The sequence below is a fragment of the Corvus brachyrhynchos genome, unplaced genomic scaffold (genome assembly GCF_000691975.1).
Source record: "Corvus brachyrhynchos isolate BGI_N302 unplaced genomic scaffold, ASM69197v1 scaffold11, whole genome shotgun sequence".
NCBI classification, from domain to species: domain Eukaryota; kingdom Metazoa; phylum Chordata; class Aves; order Passeriformes; family Corvidae; genus Corvus; species Corvus brachyrhynchos.
The window spans coordinates 2,205,672-2,222,268 of record NW_008236965.1 but is presented as its reverse complement, the minus strand read 5'-3'; the positions used below and the strand labels follow the sequence as shown (position 1 = coordinate 2,222,268).

General features: G+C 37.2%; 1 protein-coding gene across 4 annotated transcripts in view; it reads left to right on the top strand.

The window, feature by feature from the left end:
* Positions 1-16,597, top strand: part of POLA1 (DNA polymerase alpha 1, catalytic subunit) — a 203,569-nt gene that overhangs the window by 78,705 nt on the left and 108,267 nt on the right. For all 4 annotated transcript variants that reach the window (XM_017728405.1, XM_008629227.2, XM_017728404.1 and 1 more), the window contains 6 exons: positions 1,784-1,816; positions 3,374-3,466; positions 7,538-7,743; positions 9,028-9,160; positions 10,181-10,312; positions 12,317-12,491. In XM_017728405.1, coding sequence (XP_017583894.1) covers positions 1,784-1,816; positions 3,374-3,466; positions 7,538-7,743; positions 9,028-9,160; positions 10,181-10,312; positions 12,317-12,491 — 772 coding nt within the window. The remainder of the gene's footprint in view (positions 1-1,783; positions 1,817-3,373; positions 3,467-7,537; positions 7,744-9,027; positions 9,161-10,180; positions 10,313-12,316; positions 12,492-16,597) is intronic.

Sequence of the window (16,597 nt, the reverse complement as noted above, 5' to 3'; positions counted from 1 at the left end):
ATCCATAGATATCCATATGTGCTTGGGGAATAACCATAATAAGAACATTTGTTGTGAGTCAGCTGTGTCAAAGTTACATCATAATCTGGAACTGAACCTGTCCTTAAGGGGAATACAGCTTTCAGTGCATAACTGAAAACAAACTGAAAAAGCATCAGACTTTCACTGTGGTTATATAAAGGTTCTGAAATACTGAAGAAACGTGCCATTAGTGTTAAAGGAATGACAGTTGTCATCCTGTTTGTTGTGTAGAAGTGGAGATTCACCTGTTTCAGAATTCCTTGCTGTGATAGCCATAGTCAGCATCACGATAGTCAAGACTCTTGGCTTCTGCATAGACTCCTTGGCTTTATGAAAATAATGAGATTTTCATGAACATGATCTTATTTCCACTGAGCACAGACAGCTCTTGCTTGTTAGTCCCTTTTCTTTCCTCATCCCTGCTGATTTCTACTGCTCAGCTCCTTGTCACAGGCTTCTTGACTATGAGTCTTAATTCTACCTTTTGGCCAATGTGGCCAAAGAGTATTGCAATTTAACATGTGAAAATAGTAAAACTGAGACGAGGTTGCTAAATATGATATAAGCTGTTGAAATAGTGTATTGCCTGTCTGTCTTTAGAGTTCCAAATTGTTTGGGTTCCTGACAAGACTCTGATCTATCATTGCTGTAACATGTGGTTCAGATTAATCCTCAAGAAAATTTAAAGTATAAATATATATGACTAGTAGGATTAGCTCAAGAAAAACTGAGGTTTATGCTGAGTGGCATTGGAAAGGACTGAAACCAGGGAAGTGGAATCTGGAGCTATGTGCCAGAGCACCAGGATGTTGATAAGAAGGAAATGGGGAATACAGTGGAACTGTGGCCAAGTGGCTGAAGGAGTGGACCAGATGTTGGTTCTCATGCAGCTGTGCGGAATTCACCAACCTCTTCCTGCTGCTGCAACTACACATCTTTTTCGTTAAGCTCATTTGATTGTCCCTTTTCTGTGCTACAGCTGAACCTGTGGCTTCAGATGGTGTGCTCTCCCCACCTTCCACTGTGCTGAGCACTATTAGAGAAGGAAGCAGGAGCCTAGTCACATGAGGTCTCTACAGCTGTTTCTCAGGTTCAGAGAGGTGCTATTCAGAGCATTTGTGGAGCTTGGGATGCACTCCTGGCTGAGGAACAAGCATGGTTACACACAGATTTGCCCATTGATTCAACATCTGTATCCTGTCTCTATCCCAGCTCCTTGTCCCAGTTCTGGTTTCTGTAAGGAGTTTGCTTTTTGATGATGTATTTTGAGACCACAAGGGTAATCAACCTTTTGACGAAGTCTTGTTCAGTGAGCTCCATCCAGGCTGGACTGAAAAAGATGGGATGCTTTTGGGAAAAAAATTCAATGACATCAAGAGATAAGATGATGGATATGAAGGCGACAACTGACCTAAATTACTGAAAGAGACTTAATTCTGGCATTTGCTGATTAGGTTGTGTTTAAGCCATCTGATTCAGTGTTCTTTTTTTCCTAAGGTAGAATGTGTGCATGCACATGCAATTTTGAGATTTGTTTTAATCTTGTTTTAGGGGAGTTAATAATAGCATTAATACAAGGTCAAACGAGAATTTACTCATGTAATAGGAGTATTGAGGTGACTGTGTGTTGCCAGGAGAGAGGTGGTTTGCTTTGTTTTGAAAGGTGAGAGCATTTGGAGTTAGCAACCTAATGGATATGTTTGCATGTGTTAGCCTGTAATTATATCATACGCTAATCTTTGATTATTTTTTTTAATTTCAGATTTTGATGCATACCAAGGAGATGGTGCAGAAGGTAATGCTGAGCATTTTCATTAAACAACAACACTTAAAGAGCACACCTGGTGAAATTTTTTTATTCTAGGAGAACTGTAACCCAAACAGACCTGAAATCACTTCTTAGGATGCCTGGTTTACAAATGTAATCCTTCCTGATGGATTATAGCTTTTTTCTTTTCCTACCACAGATATGATCTGGACCCTGCTTGAAGCCTATGTGGGACTGTTTCAAGCAAATTAGCAACAGTGCTAATTAGAGTTTACTCACAGACCTGTTACACCATGTGTTCTAGCAGCTAGTTATGGTTTATTTTTTGGCATCCTTTAAACTCTGTCACGGGGTGGTTTTTTGACTCTGTGGAGTTTAACATGGACATTGCCATGTTGCAGTTTTTACAGCTGCATTGATTTTCTACCACTGTAAATGTCAGGTTTTCTTTTTTTTTTTTTTCCTAATTAATATCATGCAACTAGATGCATCCGCCAGTTTTTTTTCTGTTGTGACATTTACTGGTGTTGGCAGTTTTTCTTTTCACCTTTTTTCTTGCTATGCCTTTCATATGCGCCTCAGGCTTTTTTATGTTCCTCAGTTTGTCTAAAATTTGCTCCATTATCCCAGAGTATTATGGAAGTATGGCTGGTGTTTGAATACAGTCTTCTCCAAGTAAGGCATTCAAATTGTTACAAGAATGAGAATCAGAAGTGATATGAGGGGCAGAGTGTCAAAGAGAAAAGGTTCAGTAAATGTTTGTGTTCATATCTGGGTGTAATTGTTCAGTAGTTCAACCTGGGAATATAAAACTTGAGGGTCATAGTAGCTGGATCCTTATCCAAAAGGAGCATTCCTTGAAAGATCTGCTGCCTGGGGAGGATGAGCACAGGTGGTTGGATTAGCAGAAGTTAAAAGATGGGAGTGAGAAGGTGGAAATATGAAGCCATCTGCACAATCTGGAAAAGTTTAAGAAGAGCAGCCTGATCTGGACAGTGCTGTGGTATTCTCAGTTGCTGTCATCCACTAGCCAATGCTTTCACTGGATTTGTTTGAAATAGAGAATCTAAGTTCTTTTTTTCTTTTTTTCCCCCAGTACTATTGTGCTGGCTGCAAATGGGATGTGATATCTGACTGTGGCATTACCTTTCAAACACTTTGGCTAAATGCCTTGCCTGAATTTGTCAGCAGTCTTTGAGTGGAAGTGATCTTCTTGTGTCTTAGCAGTCCAAAGTTATTTCTGATCAGAGTTCCTGCTGTTTCTCAAGATCAGACTTGTTCACTGACTTCTTTTTCTAGTATTCATTTAGTAAGATTTTACCTAATTATATTATGTACATAACTGGACAATGCTCTTTTAAACATATCAGTGGCTTAAGTTTCTTTATTCTCTTTAAATTCAAATGTTCTAATGAAATGTACAGACCTATCAGTAAAAATCTATTTTACGTTTTCCTGCTAGTATGCTTTTTAGTGTTTAAGGGACAGTATATTTATGATATTTTTGAACCTTGAAAGTTATGTGGGACTTGTCGAAGATGGGGTGGTTCTCTTTTGTTTTTCAAAGCAATTCTTTTCATTTAGATGAACCTAGAAGTGATTTATGGAGACACAGATTCCATTATGATAAACACTAATAGCACCAATTTGGATGAGGTCTTCAAGCTGGGGAATAAGGTGAGGAACTTTTTCTTTTTAAAGCTTTCCTACATAGCTGTTTTTACTCTGAGTAGAGAAGATGGTATTAAGAGAGGATTCCGTGGCATAAGCAGAGAATATTCCATGAGAAAAAACTTCACAATGTATGGAATCTATGAAGTAGTAAAATCTCAGAGTGCTCTTTTTCAGGTGTGGCTATTCTGTGCATTTTTAAAAGTGATTTCATTGCATAACAAGTTTTATTTACTAATCCTAAAATAGCAGGAGATTCTCAATATTTGGTGAACCAAAATGTAAGGTACAATTTCTCCTCCACATTAATTTCAATTACAACATGAACAGTTCTGACTTTTTTTTTCACGAGGGATGTCTCTCAGTTTAGTTTTGTTTAGTTATGTAATTTGTAACTTAAACAAAGATGTTACCAGATTTCCAGTGGCAAGTTCAAATACTAATTTCCATGGTATACCAGATACAGAAGAGATTTGATTGATTGGGAGCTGGCAATAGATGATGTGGAAGTTTCGTGGCTCTCTGAAATTGTGGAAGAGAAGTGAGAAATGTGTAAGAACTTTCTAAAGAAAAGATGTAAATGAAGCTGTTTTTGAGAGAGGAAAGAAACTGTGATGAAAATGAGAGCCATGGAAAGTCTAAAATACCAAAGAAAGCGTAGATGTTTTATTCAGTATAGTATTAAACAAAAGTAATTTAATTTTAAGGCAGGGAGTGATTCTGGGGTTTTTTAGAATACTTCTACCTTCATGCTAGTGGGTACATTTAGAAGTAGATGGGTTCAGGAGCAGAAAATGGGATAGTATCTTGATGTCATAACTGAGTAGCAGGAGGGCTGCTGCCATGGTAGAAAGCAATCTTTCTTGTTTGTTTGCCACATGCAAGATTATATAGAATTTCAAGTGTATATACAGTAGTGTATAAGAAAGCTTAATCTTACTCCAGTCGAGTGTATGTGGTTCCATTCTGGTTTGGTTTTTGTCCCTGTGCTCCCATTTGGTGGCTAAACATTACAGAGGATAGTTAAATAATAATAACTTTTATGAAACCTGACAGGATAAGCATAATAAGTTAAATACTTCTGAATTAGAGTCCGGTTTTCTGAGAGAATTGGTAAGTGTTTGAACTTGTCAGCTGCTGAGTAAAATCTTAAGCTTTTTTAATCCATTGTAGTTCTGTGTTATGTATCAGTTGAGGGTTTTTTTTAATTAAAAAAAAGGACGGAAAGATATGTTTTGATTAAAATCAAGTACAAAATACGAAAACTGTAAAAGTGAGTAAACTTATACCTGTAAACCAGCACAATCAAACCTAGCATCAAAATTGCGGGAGTTGTGGCTTTCAATAGTCTTTCTGTGGCAGAAAAAAGTGATTAATATTTGTCTCATTTCACATATTTCTTGTTTGTTTGTTTGTTTATTCCCCAAGAAGGTGAGAGTTGCTTTTTTTGTAAACACTTTGATCATTTACATTTTCCTTGTTTTGAGTAATTCCTATTTAAAAAAAAAATCAGGATAAAGAATTGTCTGTTTTGATGAGGAACACTTAAGAAATGTCTCTGCTCCACTGCATAATAATTTCGTTCCCAAAGTCTCATGTTCAGAGGTGAGGATTATTTCTATTGCTCTCACTGTACTATTGTTTTAATGTAGACTGTATGGAAGGCACACAGGTTTAATGCAAACAATTACAGTGAGAGCAGTTAGTGAGTGTACCCTGTTCTGATGTAATGTGTGAATTTATGGGTTGTCTTCAGCAGTGAAGCATTCTTCCCAGAGATTAATTTTGGTTTTTATTGGAGGAAATTCTCTCACATCCTTTCTGAATTCCCCCATCTAACATGTGTGTTCTCTCCCACCCTTAACCTTCCATTATTTATATCCATGCCCTTTTTTGTCATTAGTCAGCAGAATTTATTTCTCATTTTCTGTGCATCCTTGTGAATCAGATTTGCCAGTACATTCCGTACTGAACTGTTGCTGGTTTTGAGCACTTGTTTAGTATGATATAAAAAAGAAAAATTGAAAATACTTTAAAAATTGCAGAAAAACATTCAGAGGAATTGTTTGACTGTTTTAAGAAAGAAAGTATGAACCTCTTAGCAAAATGGTTTTGCCTCATGATGTCCTTCAAAACTTAGAGATATACAGGAGGTATCAAAGTAATGGTAATTCCTACAATAGAAAAAACACAGATCCAAGTGAGAAAAATTAAGTACGCATATATATGTATACACAGAAATGGAAAATGTGTGAGGAGGGTTTTGGTTAAAATGGTAATTTGGGTTCAAAGGTGGTTAGAAAAGCGGTGAGATTTTATGCTAAATGTACTGTTCTTGGTGAGGGCATCTGTTAGATGGCAAAAGAACTTGAATCCATATCAAACTTCAGTGAGACACAAGAAAAGGATAGTTCATAGTTGGTGGTAAGAGTGAATATGGAAATACTGAAAATCAACTGGGAAACTAAGTTGTAGGGGAAAGAAAGTAAAGAGTAGAACATGAAGACAGAACAGGACACCTGGCATATGCAGATACTGTCAAAGAATGTACATGTCTTAGTTTGAAAGACAGGTGTCTGCTAAGGAAGGCCGGAGCCTTGAATAGAGCAGAAAAAGTGCTTCCTGATTTCAGACTGAAGAACCTGCTATATTTTGGATTGTCACTGTGTCCTAGTTTGAAAAAAAAACAGTGGGAGATCACTAATCAGAATTATAATTTAATAGGAAAATTAAAATAAATGCAATAGTACAAGAACACTAACAGAGTCAGGATACAGCCTGACACCATGTTAGTCAGGGTGGTAGTAGCAGACTAGATGAAGTGGTCCTGTTGAAGCAGTGATCCTGTAGAAAAGGGTCTGGTCTTCACCTGAAGGTCCAGTGATGTAGCTCTCATCCTCCAGGAGTCCCATAGGTAAGGGCTGCTTATACTGTTCCAAACCCCAGATTATATCAAGGCGGGAATGCTTGGTTCCTCCCCCTGGGCGGGGCATCTCACAACGGGATGATGTCATTTTATGAGTCATGCAGTGAGGCTGGATGGCCCATTAACAGCAGATATACCCCAGAGGGAGTTATCAGGGATGTGTCATGGAAGAGATAAAGAACACTGCCCCACTTGGTTTTAACAGATGGTGATAAAATATATACTTTTGGTTACATCTTACATTGTAACCTAAGACAGTAAAGTAAAAACATATGAAGAGAGAAAAAAGAAAGAAGCAAGTGGGAAACTTTTAGCCAAGCCAGTAGGTGGGTGAGTATGTACTGGAACCAAAGTTTGTTGTTTAAGGTTCATGCTTTTTGAGCTGTTGCGCTTCTGTCCCTTTACAATGGAGGTAAGAGATACTTGGTACACACTATATTAAGACAACATATCAAGTGCTATTTGAAGCTTTTGTATATGGATAAAACATAGCCTGTGTGTAGAAAAACAGCACCTTTTCCTCTCAAGGAAATCAGGCTATGGAAAAGGTAGGTATATTGTGGGGAATGGTAAAAGAAACGCTTGCTTATGCATGTTTTTTGTGAACGTGCACGCACAGAGCTCTGGTCTGCAGTCATAGTTCTTCTCCCCTCCCTGGTTTAGGGTGAGAGTGGGAAGAAAGAAAGATGCCTTTGCAGGATAGCTTTTCTTTAAGGCTTTTTGTATTTTCTAAGTGACCATCTCTTATCTTTGCCTAGTAAGTTAGTCCCTGCTGTGGAATCCCTTGTTTGCTTAATTTATGTGAAAGGTTAGATGGAGTAGCTGTCCTGGTAAAATGAGCTGGAGTCAGTTATCTCCAAGGTCCTCCAATCCCATGTTTCTTTACCTTGCATAATTTTGTTAAGGAGTTAGATATACCAACGTGTAGATACTGAAAAAGCCGATGGGTGAACTTTAATTTTAGTAGTAGCTCATAGTTACTAGTGTGTAATTAATTAATGATATCTGATCAGTCTTTAAAATGTGTATGCAAATACACAGTGTATAGTGTAACTTGTTTTAAAACTTAAGAACAATGCATTTAGAGATGGAAGTTAAATTTGTCCATAGTTAAATTGTTGCATTTGTTTTTAATGTTGGTGCATTTGCAGATCAAAAGTGAAGTGAACAAGCTGTACAAATTGTTGGAAATCGATATTGATGGAATTTTTAAGTCCTTGCTGTTGTTAAAGAAGAAGAAATACGCTGCTCTGACTGTGGAACCAACAGGAGATGGGAAATACGTAACTAAACAAGAACTGAAAGGATTGGATATAGTCCGGAGAGACTGGTGTGATCTTGCAAAACAGACTGGAAAGTAAGTTTCTGTGTGGCATTGTCTACTTTGCTCTGTTTTAAACAGTACATGATTCATAAATGTTTGATACCGTGTGGTTGTTTTCTGAAGAGCACAGATTGGTAACTAACATCAGTGTTAGGACTTAGTTGATTTTTTGTAGGAGATGGTAAATGTTACCTTCTGGCATTGGTAACAGGATATACCTGGGCAAGTCCAAATGTCTCCTAATTTCACTATCTGGTTTTGCATCTGCTGTGGAAGCTGTGCTTTTGAGTTGTCACAGTGTTGTAAATGCCATTTAATAAACCAGAGCTGAAATCTTGTGAAGATGGTAGATGCTGTCAGCATTTGGAGTCATAAGTTCTCGGTCAGATTTTTTTTTTTTCCAAGATGAGTCAGGTAGCTGGTGGTCAGCACTTTCAGCACCCTCTAAAAAAATCTGGAAGTGCACTGGATGCAGCCTGAGGATGTGATCCCTTTCCCCAAGACTGCTTCTCTTTCCTTTTGCAATGATACTATGCCATCCTCCTTTGATACTACGATGGATACTGGATTGACTGTTTATTAATTGTCATTGCACAGGGCATTTTAATGCTTTAATTCAGTAGAAGTAATACATTTAGCACCATAGAAAGAAAATTAGAGAGAGTGGAGAGGTGGTCATCTGGGTGCTGACTCATATTGTGTACTGCCTCTTGAAAACTTAAACAGCTCATGGTCCAAATGTATCCAAAAATGAATACTTGTCGCATCTGTGAAAATACACCACACACTTGCTTACTGTTCTTAAGACTTGCATTTTCTAAGAAAAGATGCATCATAATAGAAGCAAATTTTTCCAAGTTAGGAATGTATTAGTAATTAAAGCTATACAAATGTTGGAGAGTGTTCTTTAGTGACTAACTCTTCTGCAGCTGGCACATCTTCCAACCACATTTTGCAGCAATAGGCAAGACTTCGCTTACTTGGTATGTTCTCTTCTCCCCCATCTTAAGATACCTGCTATGGAATAATAAATGGAAAAATGATATGGCAGCAGAAAATAGAAAGTTGCACTCAACCATTCCAAATCACTATTTATCATTAGAACTATTAGCAATAATTGGCTTTTAGTAAAATAAGCAAATAAATAAAACCCAACATAAAATATACTGGCAATTTTCTATAAATTTTTCATCAGACTTCATCCTCAGGCTCTTTAATGTCTAGAGAAAACCTGGGGCAAGAGCAGATTTGTGTCTATTGTGATGGTTTTGCTTCACATGTGTCAAGCTTTTCTTATTTTTTGTACTGTTTTTGCAGCTATGTAATTGGTCAGATTCTTTCTGATCAGCCCCGAGATATAATAGTGGAAAATATTCAAAGGCGACTTATAGAAATTGGAGAAAATGTGGTCAGTGGTCAGATCCCAGCTAATCAGTTTGAAATAAACAAGGTAAATGATCTTGCAGCTCTTTTCTGTCTCAGAAAAACTTTACTGTTCCGAGTATATTGACTGCTGACAAAAATATTGTTATGTAGGGAGGTGTTTCACCAATGAATTGGGTATTACATGCCCCTCTTATGCTTCTAATAGAAGGGATTCATCAAATGTCCATCCAAAGTCTCTTTCTTTCACCATCTGGACATCTGTCTGCTCTGTAAGACTGTGTTAATCAGTTAAGAAATGTGTTCAGGTTGTCATATGAATGTAGAGAAACCACTGAATTTTATGGTTGACTTAAAAAAAGAATTTTCTGATGCAAATACTCTAAGAGCACTTAGTGTCCCAGTAAAAGATAAATATAGCAAAATGTTCACTTTAAATTCCTAAAGTTCCTCTGTTTTAATACTTCAGAAAAAAATGTATTTAACCATTAAGTCAAGTATAGAAGTTGTTTCTAAGAATTGGGATGACAGTAAATATTTAAATGTAGCATTTTATTTTATTTAAAGGAAAAACTCATTGTGGAATCTCAGTAGTATGAGATACATGGAAATACTTAAATTCAGTTGTATCCTCTTGCTTAAGAGCTTGTTAAGTACACTTAGCTACATGATATACAGATTTACTGTATGACCTTAGCAGGACCAGGAGTAACAGGGTAATCTCTGGCTCTGTTTTTGTATTTTGCGTAATATTGTCATCTTCAGTTTAGTTTAATTTTCAAACAATTGCATTATGATCATAACTGTTTTGAACTCTAATGCATTTTTCAGATGGTAATTGTCAAAACATTCTTTTGTTTTATTAATAATACTTTAAAAGTTTGGAGGAATGGTACCTAGGGCTTAACATATGGCAAATACATTTGTTACAGTTTTTTCATCTTTGTGTTTCAGATATACTTGTGAATAGTAGAAGGATAAAGATAGCTACTATGTAATCTTGTCTTTTAAAGTTCTGAGCTGTCCATCACTGAAGTAACAGATTTTTCTCACAGGTATGTTTCTGTTTTCTCCTTTGATATTTTAGGCATTGACCAAAGATCCCCAGGATTATCCTGACAAAAAAACCTTGCCACATGTGCATGTTGCCATGTGGATAAACTCTCATGGAGGCCGAAAGGTGAAGGCAGGAGACACAGTGTCATATATCATTTGTCAGGTAAAAATGTCTTTCTTTATAGCTAAATACTAGGTACTGTTTTGAGATGTGGCAAAGAAAACCAGCTCAGCTCCTGGGAAAATATGTTCTGGCATTTCTTTTTGGTGAGGTAGTCTTAAATTTTAAAATAGTTGGTTTTCTGTACTAAATTTAGTTTCATAGAGCCATTGTGATCAGCTCAGCAACTATTTCCATATAGTGGCTGGTAAAATTTCACTGAATTCCTTCATGTTTGGAGCTAGAACTTACTTCAAAGAAAATACCTAGTCTTCCTTTTAAGCAGAAGAAAATTCTGGTGGTAAGAACCTGTCATTGGTGGACAGCTGATTGTTGTTGTTGGTTAAATAGTGTCATTGTTATTTCCAGTTTCAACCTGTGTCATTGGATCTGGCATTACCTCTTATGTATAGACTGGGAAATTTGAGCCCCTTTCTGGTTTCAGGTGTTTATCCTATAAATGCTTATCATTATTTCACAAATATATACTCCACTTTGGTTCTGCTAATTAAAAAAAAAAAGTGTAGGTTGAGTTAGATGGACCAAGGGACCTCTTAGGCCAAGCTGATGAACTTGGCAATGTGACTATTTCAGCTCCTTCATTATTTTAAAACCGAAACATACTGTATTTGACTTAATTGAGAGTTCTTAGCCTGGCATCCCGAAGCTGCCAAGACTTTTGAGAGCTGGGCCACGGGTGCGGCTGAGCAGTGGCACAATACAAGAGAAGAATATACTTGTTGAAAGAAGGGAGCTGAAGGAGTTGCATTGTAATTATTTTTGCAAAGCAGCTGGATGAGCTGAATAGTCCTAAATTAATTTTGTTCTGAATACTAAGTTGTCTGAAAGGAGTAGGAGGGACCAATGGCTTCCAGTCTGTCTTTATTAGTGATGGGTTTTCAGTCCATGGTTGCTGACCCTATTGAAACCAGTAGCTTGTCTTAAATGAAAAAATGAAGGTGTCGTGTATTAATGCATTAGTTTTATTTTGCTGGGAAAAAAAAAAAACAAAACAAAAAAAGAGACTGTACTTAGAAAAAACAAAACCCCAGAGCTGTTGTGGTACTTCCCCCCACCATGCCCCATCCCTCTAAGTGTTTATGTCTATTACGGAATCTTGCTAAAATACTGCTTTAAGTTTTGCTCTAAGATTTTTGGCACACATTAAAAATGAAATTTCCTAGTGCAGTTGAGGACTGGGAATATGATTCTACAGATTTAAATGAGTTACATTTTCCAAAAGAGTACTCGCATCTTAGATTTGATACTTAATTCCTCCATGTATATTGTTTTCAATTTAGTTATTGTCTTCCCAAATTAAATTATTTTCTCCTTATCTTCCTCTCTCAAGTTGGAGAAGAATGTAATGTATATTTTAACCTCTAAATGGTGTTTCTCTCTTGGCTTGGGACGTCACCATACATTTCTTTTGATATTTCTTAATATTTGAGAATTTCCTCTTTCAAATCAACACTGCTGCCTCTGTTGTTTATTCATATGCCAATGAGCGATGGTCCATTCTCTGACCATTCGTTCTATTTGTTTCTTTATAGAATTAAAGAATATAAATTTCCTAGCAAAACAGATATAGTTTTGATATCCATGACTTAGAATTTGCTTGTTGTGCAAAATGATAATGCTGGTTTAGTACAAAGTGAATCCAAAATGCATGCCCTCTGTGTATTTTTAACTGGGCTGATAGTTACAATGTGTTTTCATTGTGCATTTCAGAATTGACAGATGGGACTGTTTACTCTGTCTACTTGTACTGATTTGCACGTGTAGGCTGCAATAATACAAGCTGGTTTTGCATTCTTGAACTTGCTAGTTGATGCCAGCATCAGCAATGCAGTTTTTTTACTACTGCTGGATTTGTATTGGATGCATAATAAATCAACCAAAAAGAGTGTGTAACAATTTTGCATTAAAATAATGCATAATATTTGAAACATCATCCTTTGTATAGACTTTTTTCACACTTTGTTTTGTATGTGTCTCCTGTCTTAGGATGGATCAGATCTCAGTGCCAACCAGAGAGCATATGCTCCGGAACAGTTAAAAAAGCAAGAAAATCTTAAAATTGATACTCAGTACTACCTGTCACAGCAAATACATCCAGTAGTTGCTAGAATATGTGAGCCCATAGAGGGAATTGATTCTGTTCTTATTGCAACGTGGTTAGGTAAGTATTCTAAATTCAATTTATTTAAAGAATTGCCAGATCCAAAGTGAGAGGTATTAATGTATGTTTCTCAGCAGAAATGCTTCCCCAAATCAGTCTTTTTACATTGAGCAATAGCTTGTGTTACACAGCCTGTAGAAAGCAGTGTGGACTCTTAAGTATATTTATGACTCCTGCAGAATAGTGTTTTTTCAGAAGGTGATCACTAACATAAATTTAATCTTACAATCCTTGTTCAGAGTTGCAAAAACCTGCTTTTCAGAAATGACAGTACTATTGCATGTCTTTGAGATTTGCTTAAGTTACTAAAGGGGGTCTGGGGTGTGTATGCAGAATTAACATTTTTCCAAAGAGAAATGCTGGCATCTCTGGCATCTTCCCAGGAAAAAAACAGTCATAATTATAATGAAAGAATACAAGTTTTTACGAGGATGTAAGTTAAGACTTGATTGCTAGAACTGACCTAGTGGATAATAGAAACATGAAATCTTAATAACAGTTTTAACTGCTTCATATGAAGGAGTTAAGTCATCCCAAAACCAAGAAGTGCTGTCAAAAAAGAAACCAAACTAATGTTAGTGATAAACAGAGTCAACAGTTTTAATTCAAATGAGCAACGGGGAATTGCTCTTGTTAGAGTAGTTTTTCCTTTTAAAAGGACGTCTAATAATTAGAATTAGAGATTTTTCTGCCCTACTGTGATTGCCTCTTTCTTTTCTAATCCCTAGGCTTCTTACCTAAAAAAACTGAAAGGTTGAAAACTTGTTAACAGTTCTATTGGGTCTCTTCTTGAAAATGCTATGCTCTGTGTGTGTATTCCTTTTAGTGTTGTTTCCTCCCCAGAAGTGATTAACCCACAGACTTGACTGATCTATTTGATAAACAGAAATTTTGTGATTTGTATCCCACACGTAGTTTGTTATTTTTAAAACTGTTACTCAAGGACATGAGAAAGTTGTTAATTTTGCTGGCTACAAAGTTCTTGACAAGACTGCCTTTTCTCTAGGAGAACTTCTTGGGGAGTTGTGCTGTGTCAGTTTAATAGTCTGTTTATGCTACGCCCGTGCCTACAGGAAGTTCAGACCTGCAGAAATTATTTTATTCAGAATATTGGAATGCTCAAGGGAAGAGCTGGTCGTCAGCATTTTGTGTTTAGGTAAAGGCCAAGATCCAGGATTTGGCTACTTAAAGTCACCTGGTAGCAGGTTGCCTCAGGACTCTTTACCTGTGTATCTGCATCTTGGTAGCTCCCTTAGGAACAGCTGATCAGCTTCCAGATTGTACTTAAAACGTGTGCAAGAAAGGTCCTGCCTTCTTGTTTCTCAGGAAGGGTGATGATAGCCATGAAGGATCTTAATCTCCCAAGGGAATCCTTGTAACATGCAGTGTTTTTCATTTCTATTTCTGAGTTGTTGAGAAGGGGTTGAAGACAGAAATTCTGCTTTTTCTGAGTCAGCAAAGGTGTTTCTTGGAGGCATTTGATGTTGCCATGTGTCCTCAGCAGCTCTCATGCTTTGAGGAGGTGTCAGCCCTGCTCCACACATGCAGGCTGACCATACAAATCATCCTGTTTATTATGTGGCAGGGCCTTGGTATCCAACTTTCCCTTGATGTCAGAGTCGACTGTGTGGTATGCCTGGCTGAAAAGGTCAAGCATACTTGGTTAGGTTGAAGGGGTTTAAAATAGGCAGCAAACTTGTACTTCATTTAGGTGAAAGACAGGAAGGATTTCTGAAGCTAGTTTATTTGGCAAAGATTGTTAGTCTTGTAGAGTTAAGCTCAAATTCAGAGTTCTTATTCACAACAGGTTAGATTTTCAGAAGAGACTGGCTCCCTTCAGACACCTAAATTAGCTACCCAGATCTTAAGAGCTCTGTGCTGCTTGATAGCACCTACTGTTTGCAAAAGCCTGTGCTGCTTTTTGCACTGTAGTACGTTCCAGATGAAAATTTCTTTTATGGTCTATAATAGCATCATGCAGCTGAGCGTTTTTTAATAGTCCACAATTGTCAGTCTGAAAACCTGTATGTATCTATTACAATCTTAGATTTGAAGTGTGTTCAGTTTGACCTTGCTGTACAGTCAAAATTTTATCACCTTCCCTAGCTTTGTTTTCTTTGGAAAGCTTAAATTGAGCTTGAGGGTAAAGGCAGGTCTTTTTCAAGACTTCTGATCTGCTTAGGTTTTTATATATAGCACTTGATCAGAGTTGTACATAAGTTATTGCAAGCTGAAGTTATCTTACAGGGTTTTTTAATGGTACTGGAGGCATGGTCAAGTGGTTTTCTTTCGAGAAATCAGAAATCCTTTGCAAGATACAAAGGAGTACAAAATACTTGAGTCCAGCTTGCTAAAACAAGCAAGTATGGAAGCTGTTTACTGTTCTGGGATGCTAAGTTGGGCTTTTTACTTAGTATTTTCATCGTGATATACATCCAAATGCCCATTGTTTTTCCCATCTTGTTGCAAAAAGGTGCATTTTCTGGTTCTGGACGATATATAAGTAGCATATATGTGGACCAAAACTTTCTTGCATTTTCACTGTTTGTGTCTTCCTCCACTGATCAGATTTATTGTGTTACATAGAATATGTGTCTGTGTAGGGAGAGTGGTTGTAGGAAAAAGATCTTGGCTGTATGTTTAACAGAATCTATAATCAGGCTTGTTTATAAGGTGAATGTTTTATGTCACCCTGCTAGTCTGAGTAGATAAAATTGAGCTCTGCTTGGGGAGCTTGGCTCACATCAAAGTGATGAAAAGTTCTTTGTTCTGTCTGTGCTCAGAGCAAGTAATTTTAAACTATTTTAGACACAGAAGAATGGGAGCAAATAATGCAACTTAAAAATTGCAGAGAACCCCTTAAATATCATATTTATTCACTACGGAATCAAGTTGAAAACTGCCTTTTGTTTTGGGGCTTAGTAGGAGGTCTGCCTAGCCTTTGAGTGATGGAAGTTTATCGTTCTTAAAAAGGAGAACCTCATGGGCATACTCTTGCACTCACTCTCTTTGTCGTGAAGTTTCTGAGGAAAAGCAGTGACAAGGTGAGGATTGTCTCGGTTTGTAAAACTGAATAAAGTGTGCAGTCTGATCAGTTATATCATTTAATAAATCTGATCTTCCTAAATCTTGGAGACCTTACTTCATCCTTAAGATACCTAGCTTTTAAACTGGAAGAACTGTATGGCAGAGCAATTATCTTACTGTATTTCAAATAAGGGGTTTTTATTAATACGTAAGTACTGCTTCTTGTCTCAAAGAAAAGTCACATCTTATTTGTGTGTTGTCAGAAATATGCAGACATTATGAAAGCAGAGTCATTTAACTGCGGGATTTTTGTAGCTGTTACTGTGTAATATTATTTGCTTCATGATGGAAGTTGATGACTGCTGTCCTAGACAGTGTCATGATGTTCTGAAAGAGGTATGTGCTGCTGCCTTACAGAGGAATGTGCACATCGGTGCTCTGCAGGTTGCTTGGCATTTGGGCATTTCTTAGGAAGGCTGCCTGATTTTAGGGAGTCACTACTGGGTCCTGATGAGGCTTGTCATTAAGAGTACTTACCAGTACTGCTCCTTGCTTTGATGCAGTGTCTATGTGTTAGCTGCTTCTTGTAAGGAAACACATCAGCACCGAATATATTGTCTTTTTATATTGTCCTTTATTATTATTATTATTAGATAATCGTTTAATAGGTGTTTTTAATACAGTGTTCAGCAGCTGGTCAGTCTCCAGACAGAAACCAGGATAGATGCTCTCCTTGTGGCACACAGAACTTACCTCAGGTTCTGACTTTTTTGTTGTTTTCCTCACATTAGAGAGTGAAGTGAAAGGGCAGTGATGAAAACTAAGACTGAAGTCATGACGAATTTCATGACGATACGATGACGAGCCCTAGAGCGTGTGAACTTTGCTGTTTGTGGTCTGGCTGGGTGTTTTTGAGATGCTCCAGACCTGCTCAGAAACTGAGAATTGCTAAAGCGCGTTGGGCGCTCTGAATGAATAAAAGAAACAGCAAAAATATGAATGAATAAAAGAAACAGCGCTAAGATGAATGCATAAAAGCAGCAGTACCGATGTGAATGAACAACCGAGCAGCCCGGCCG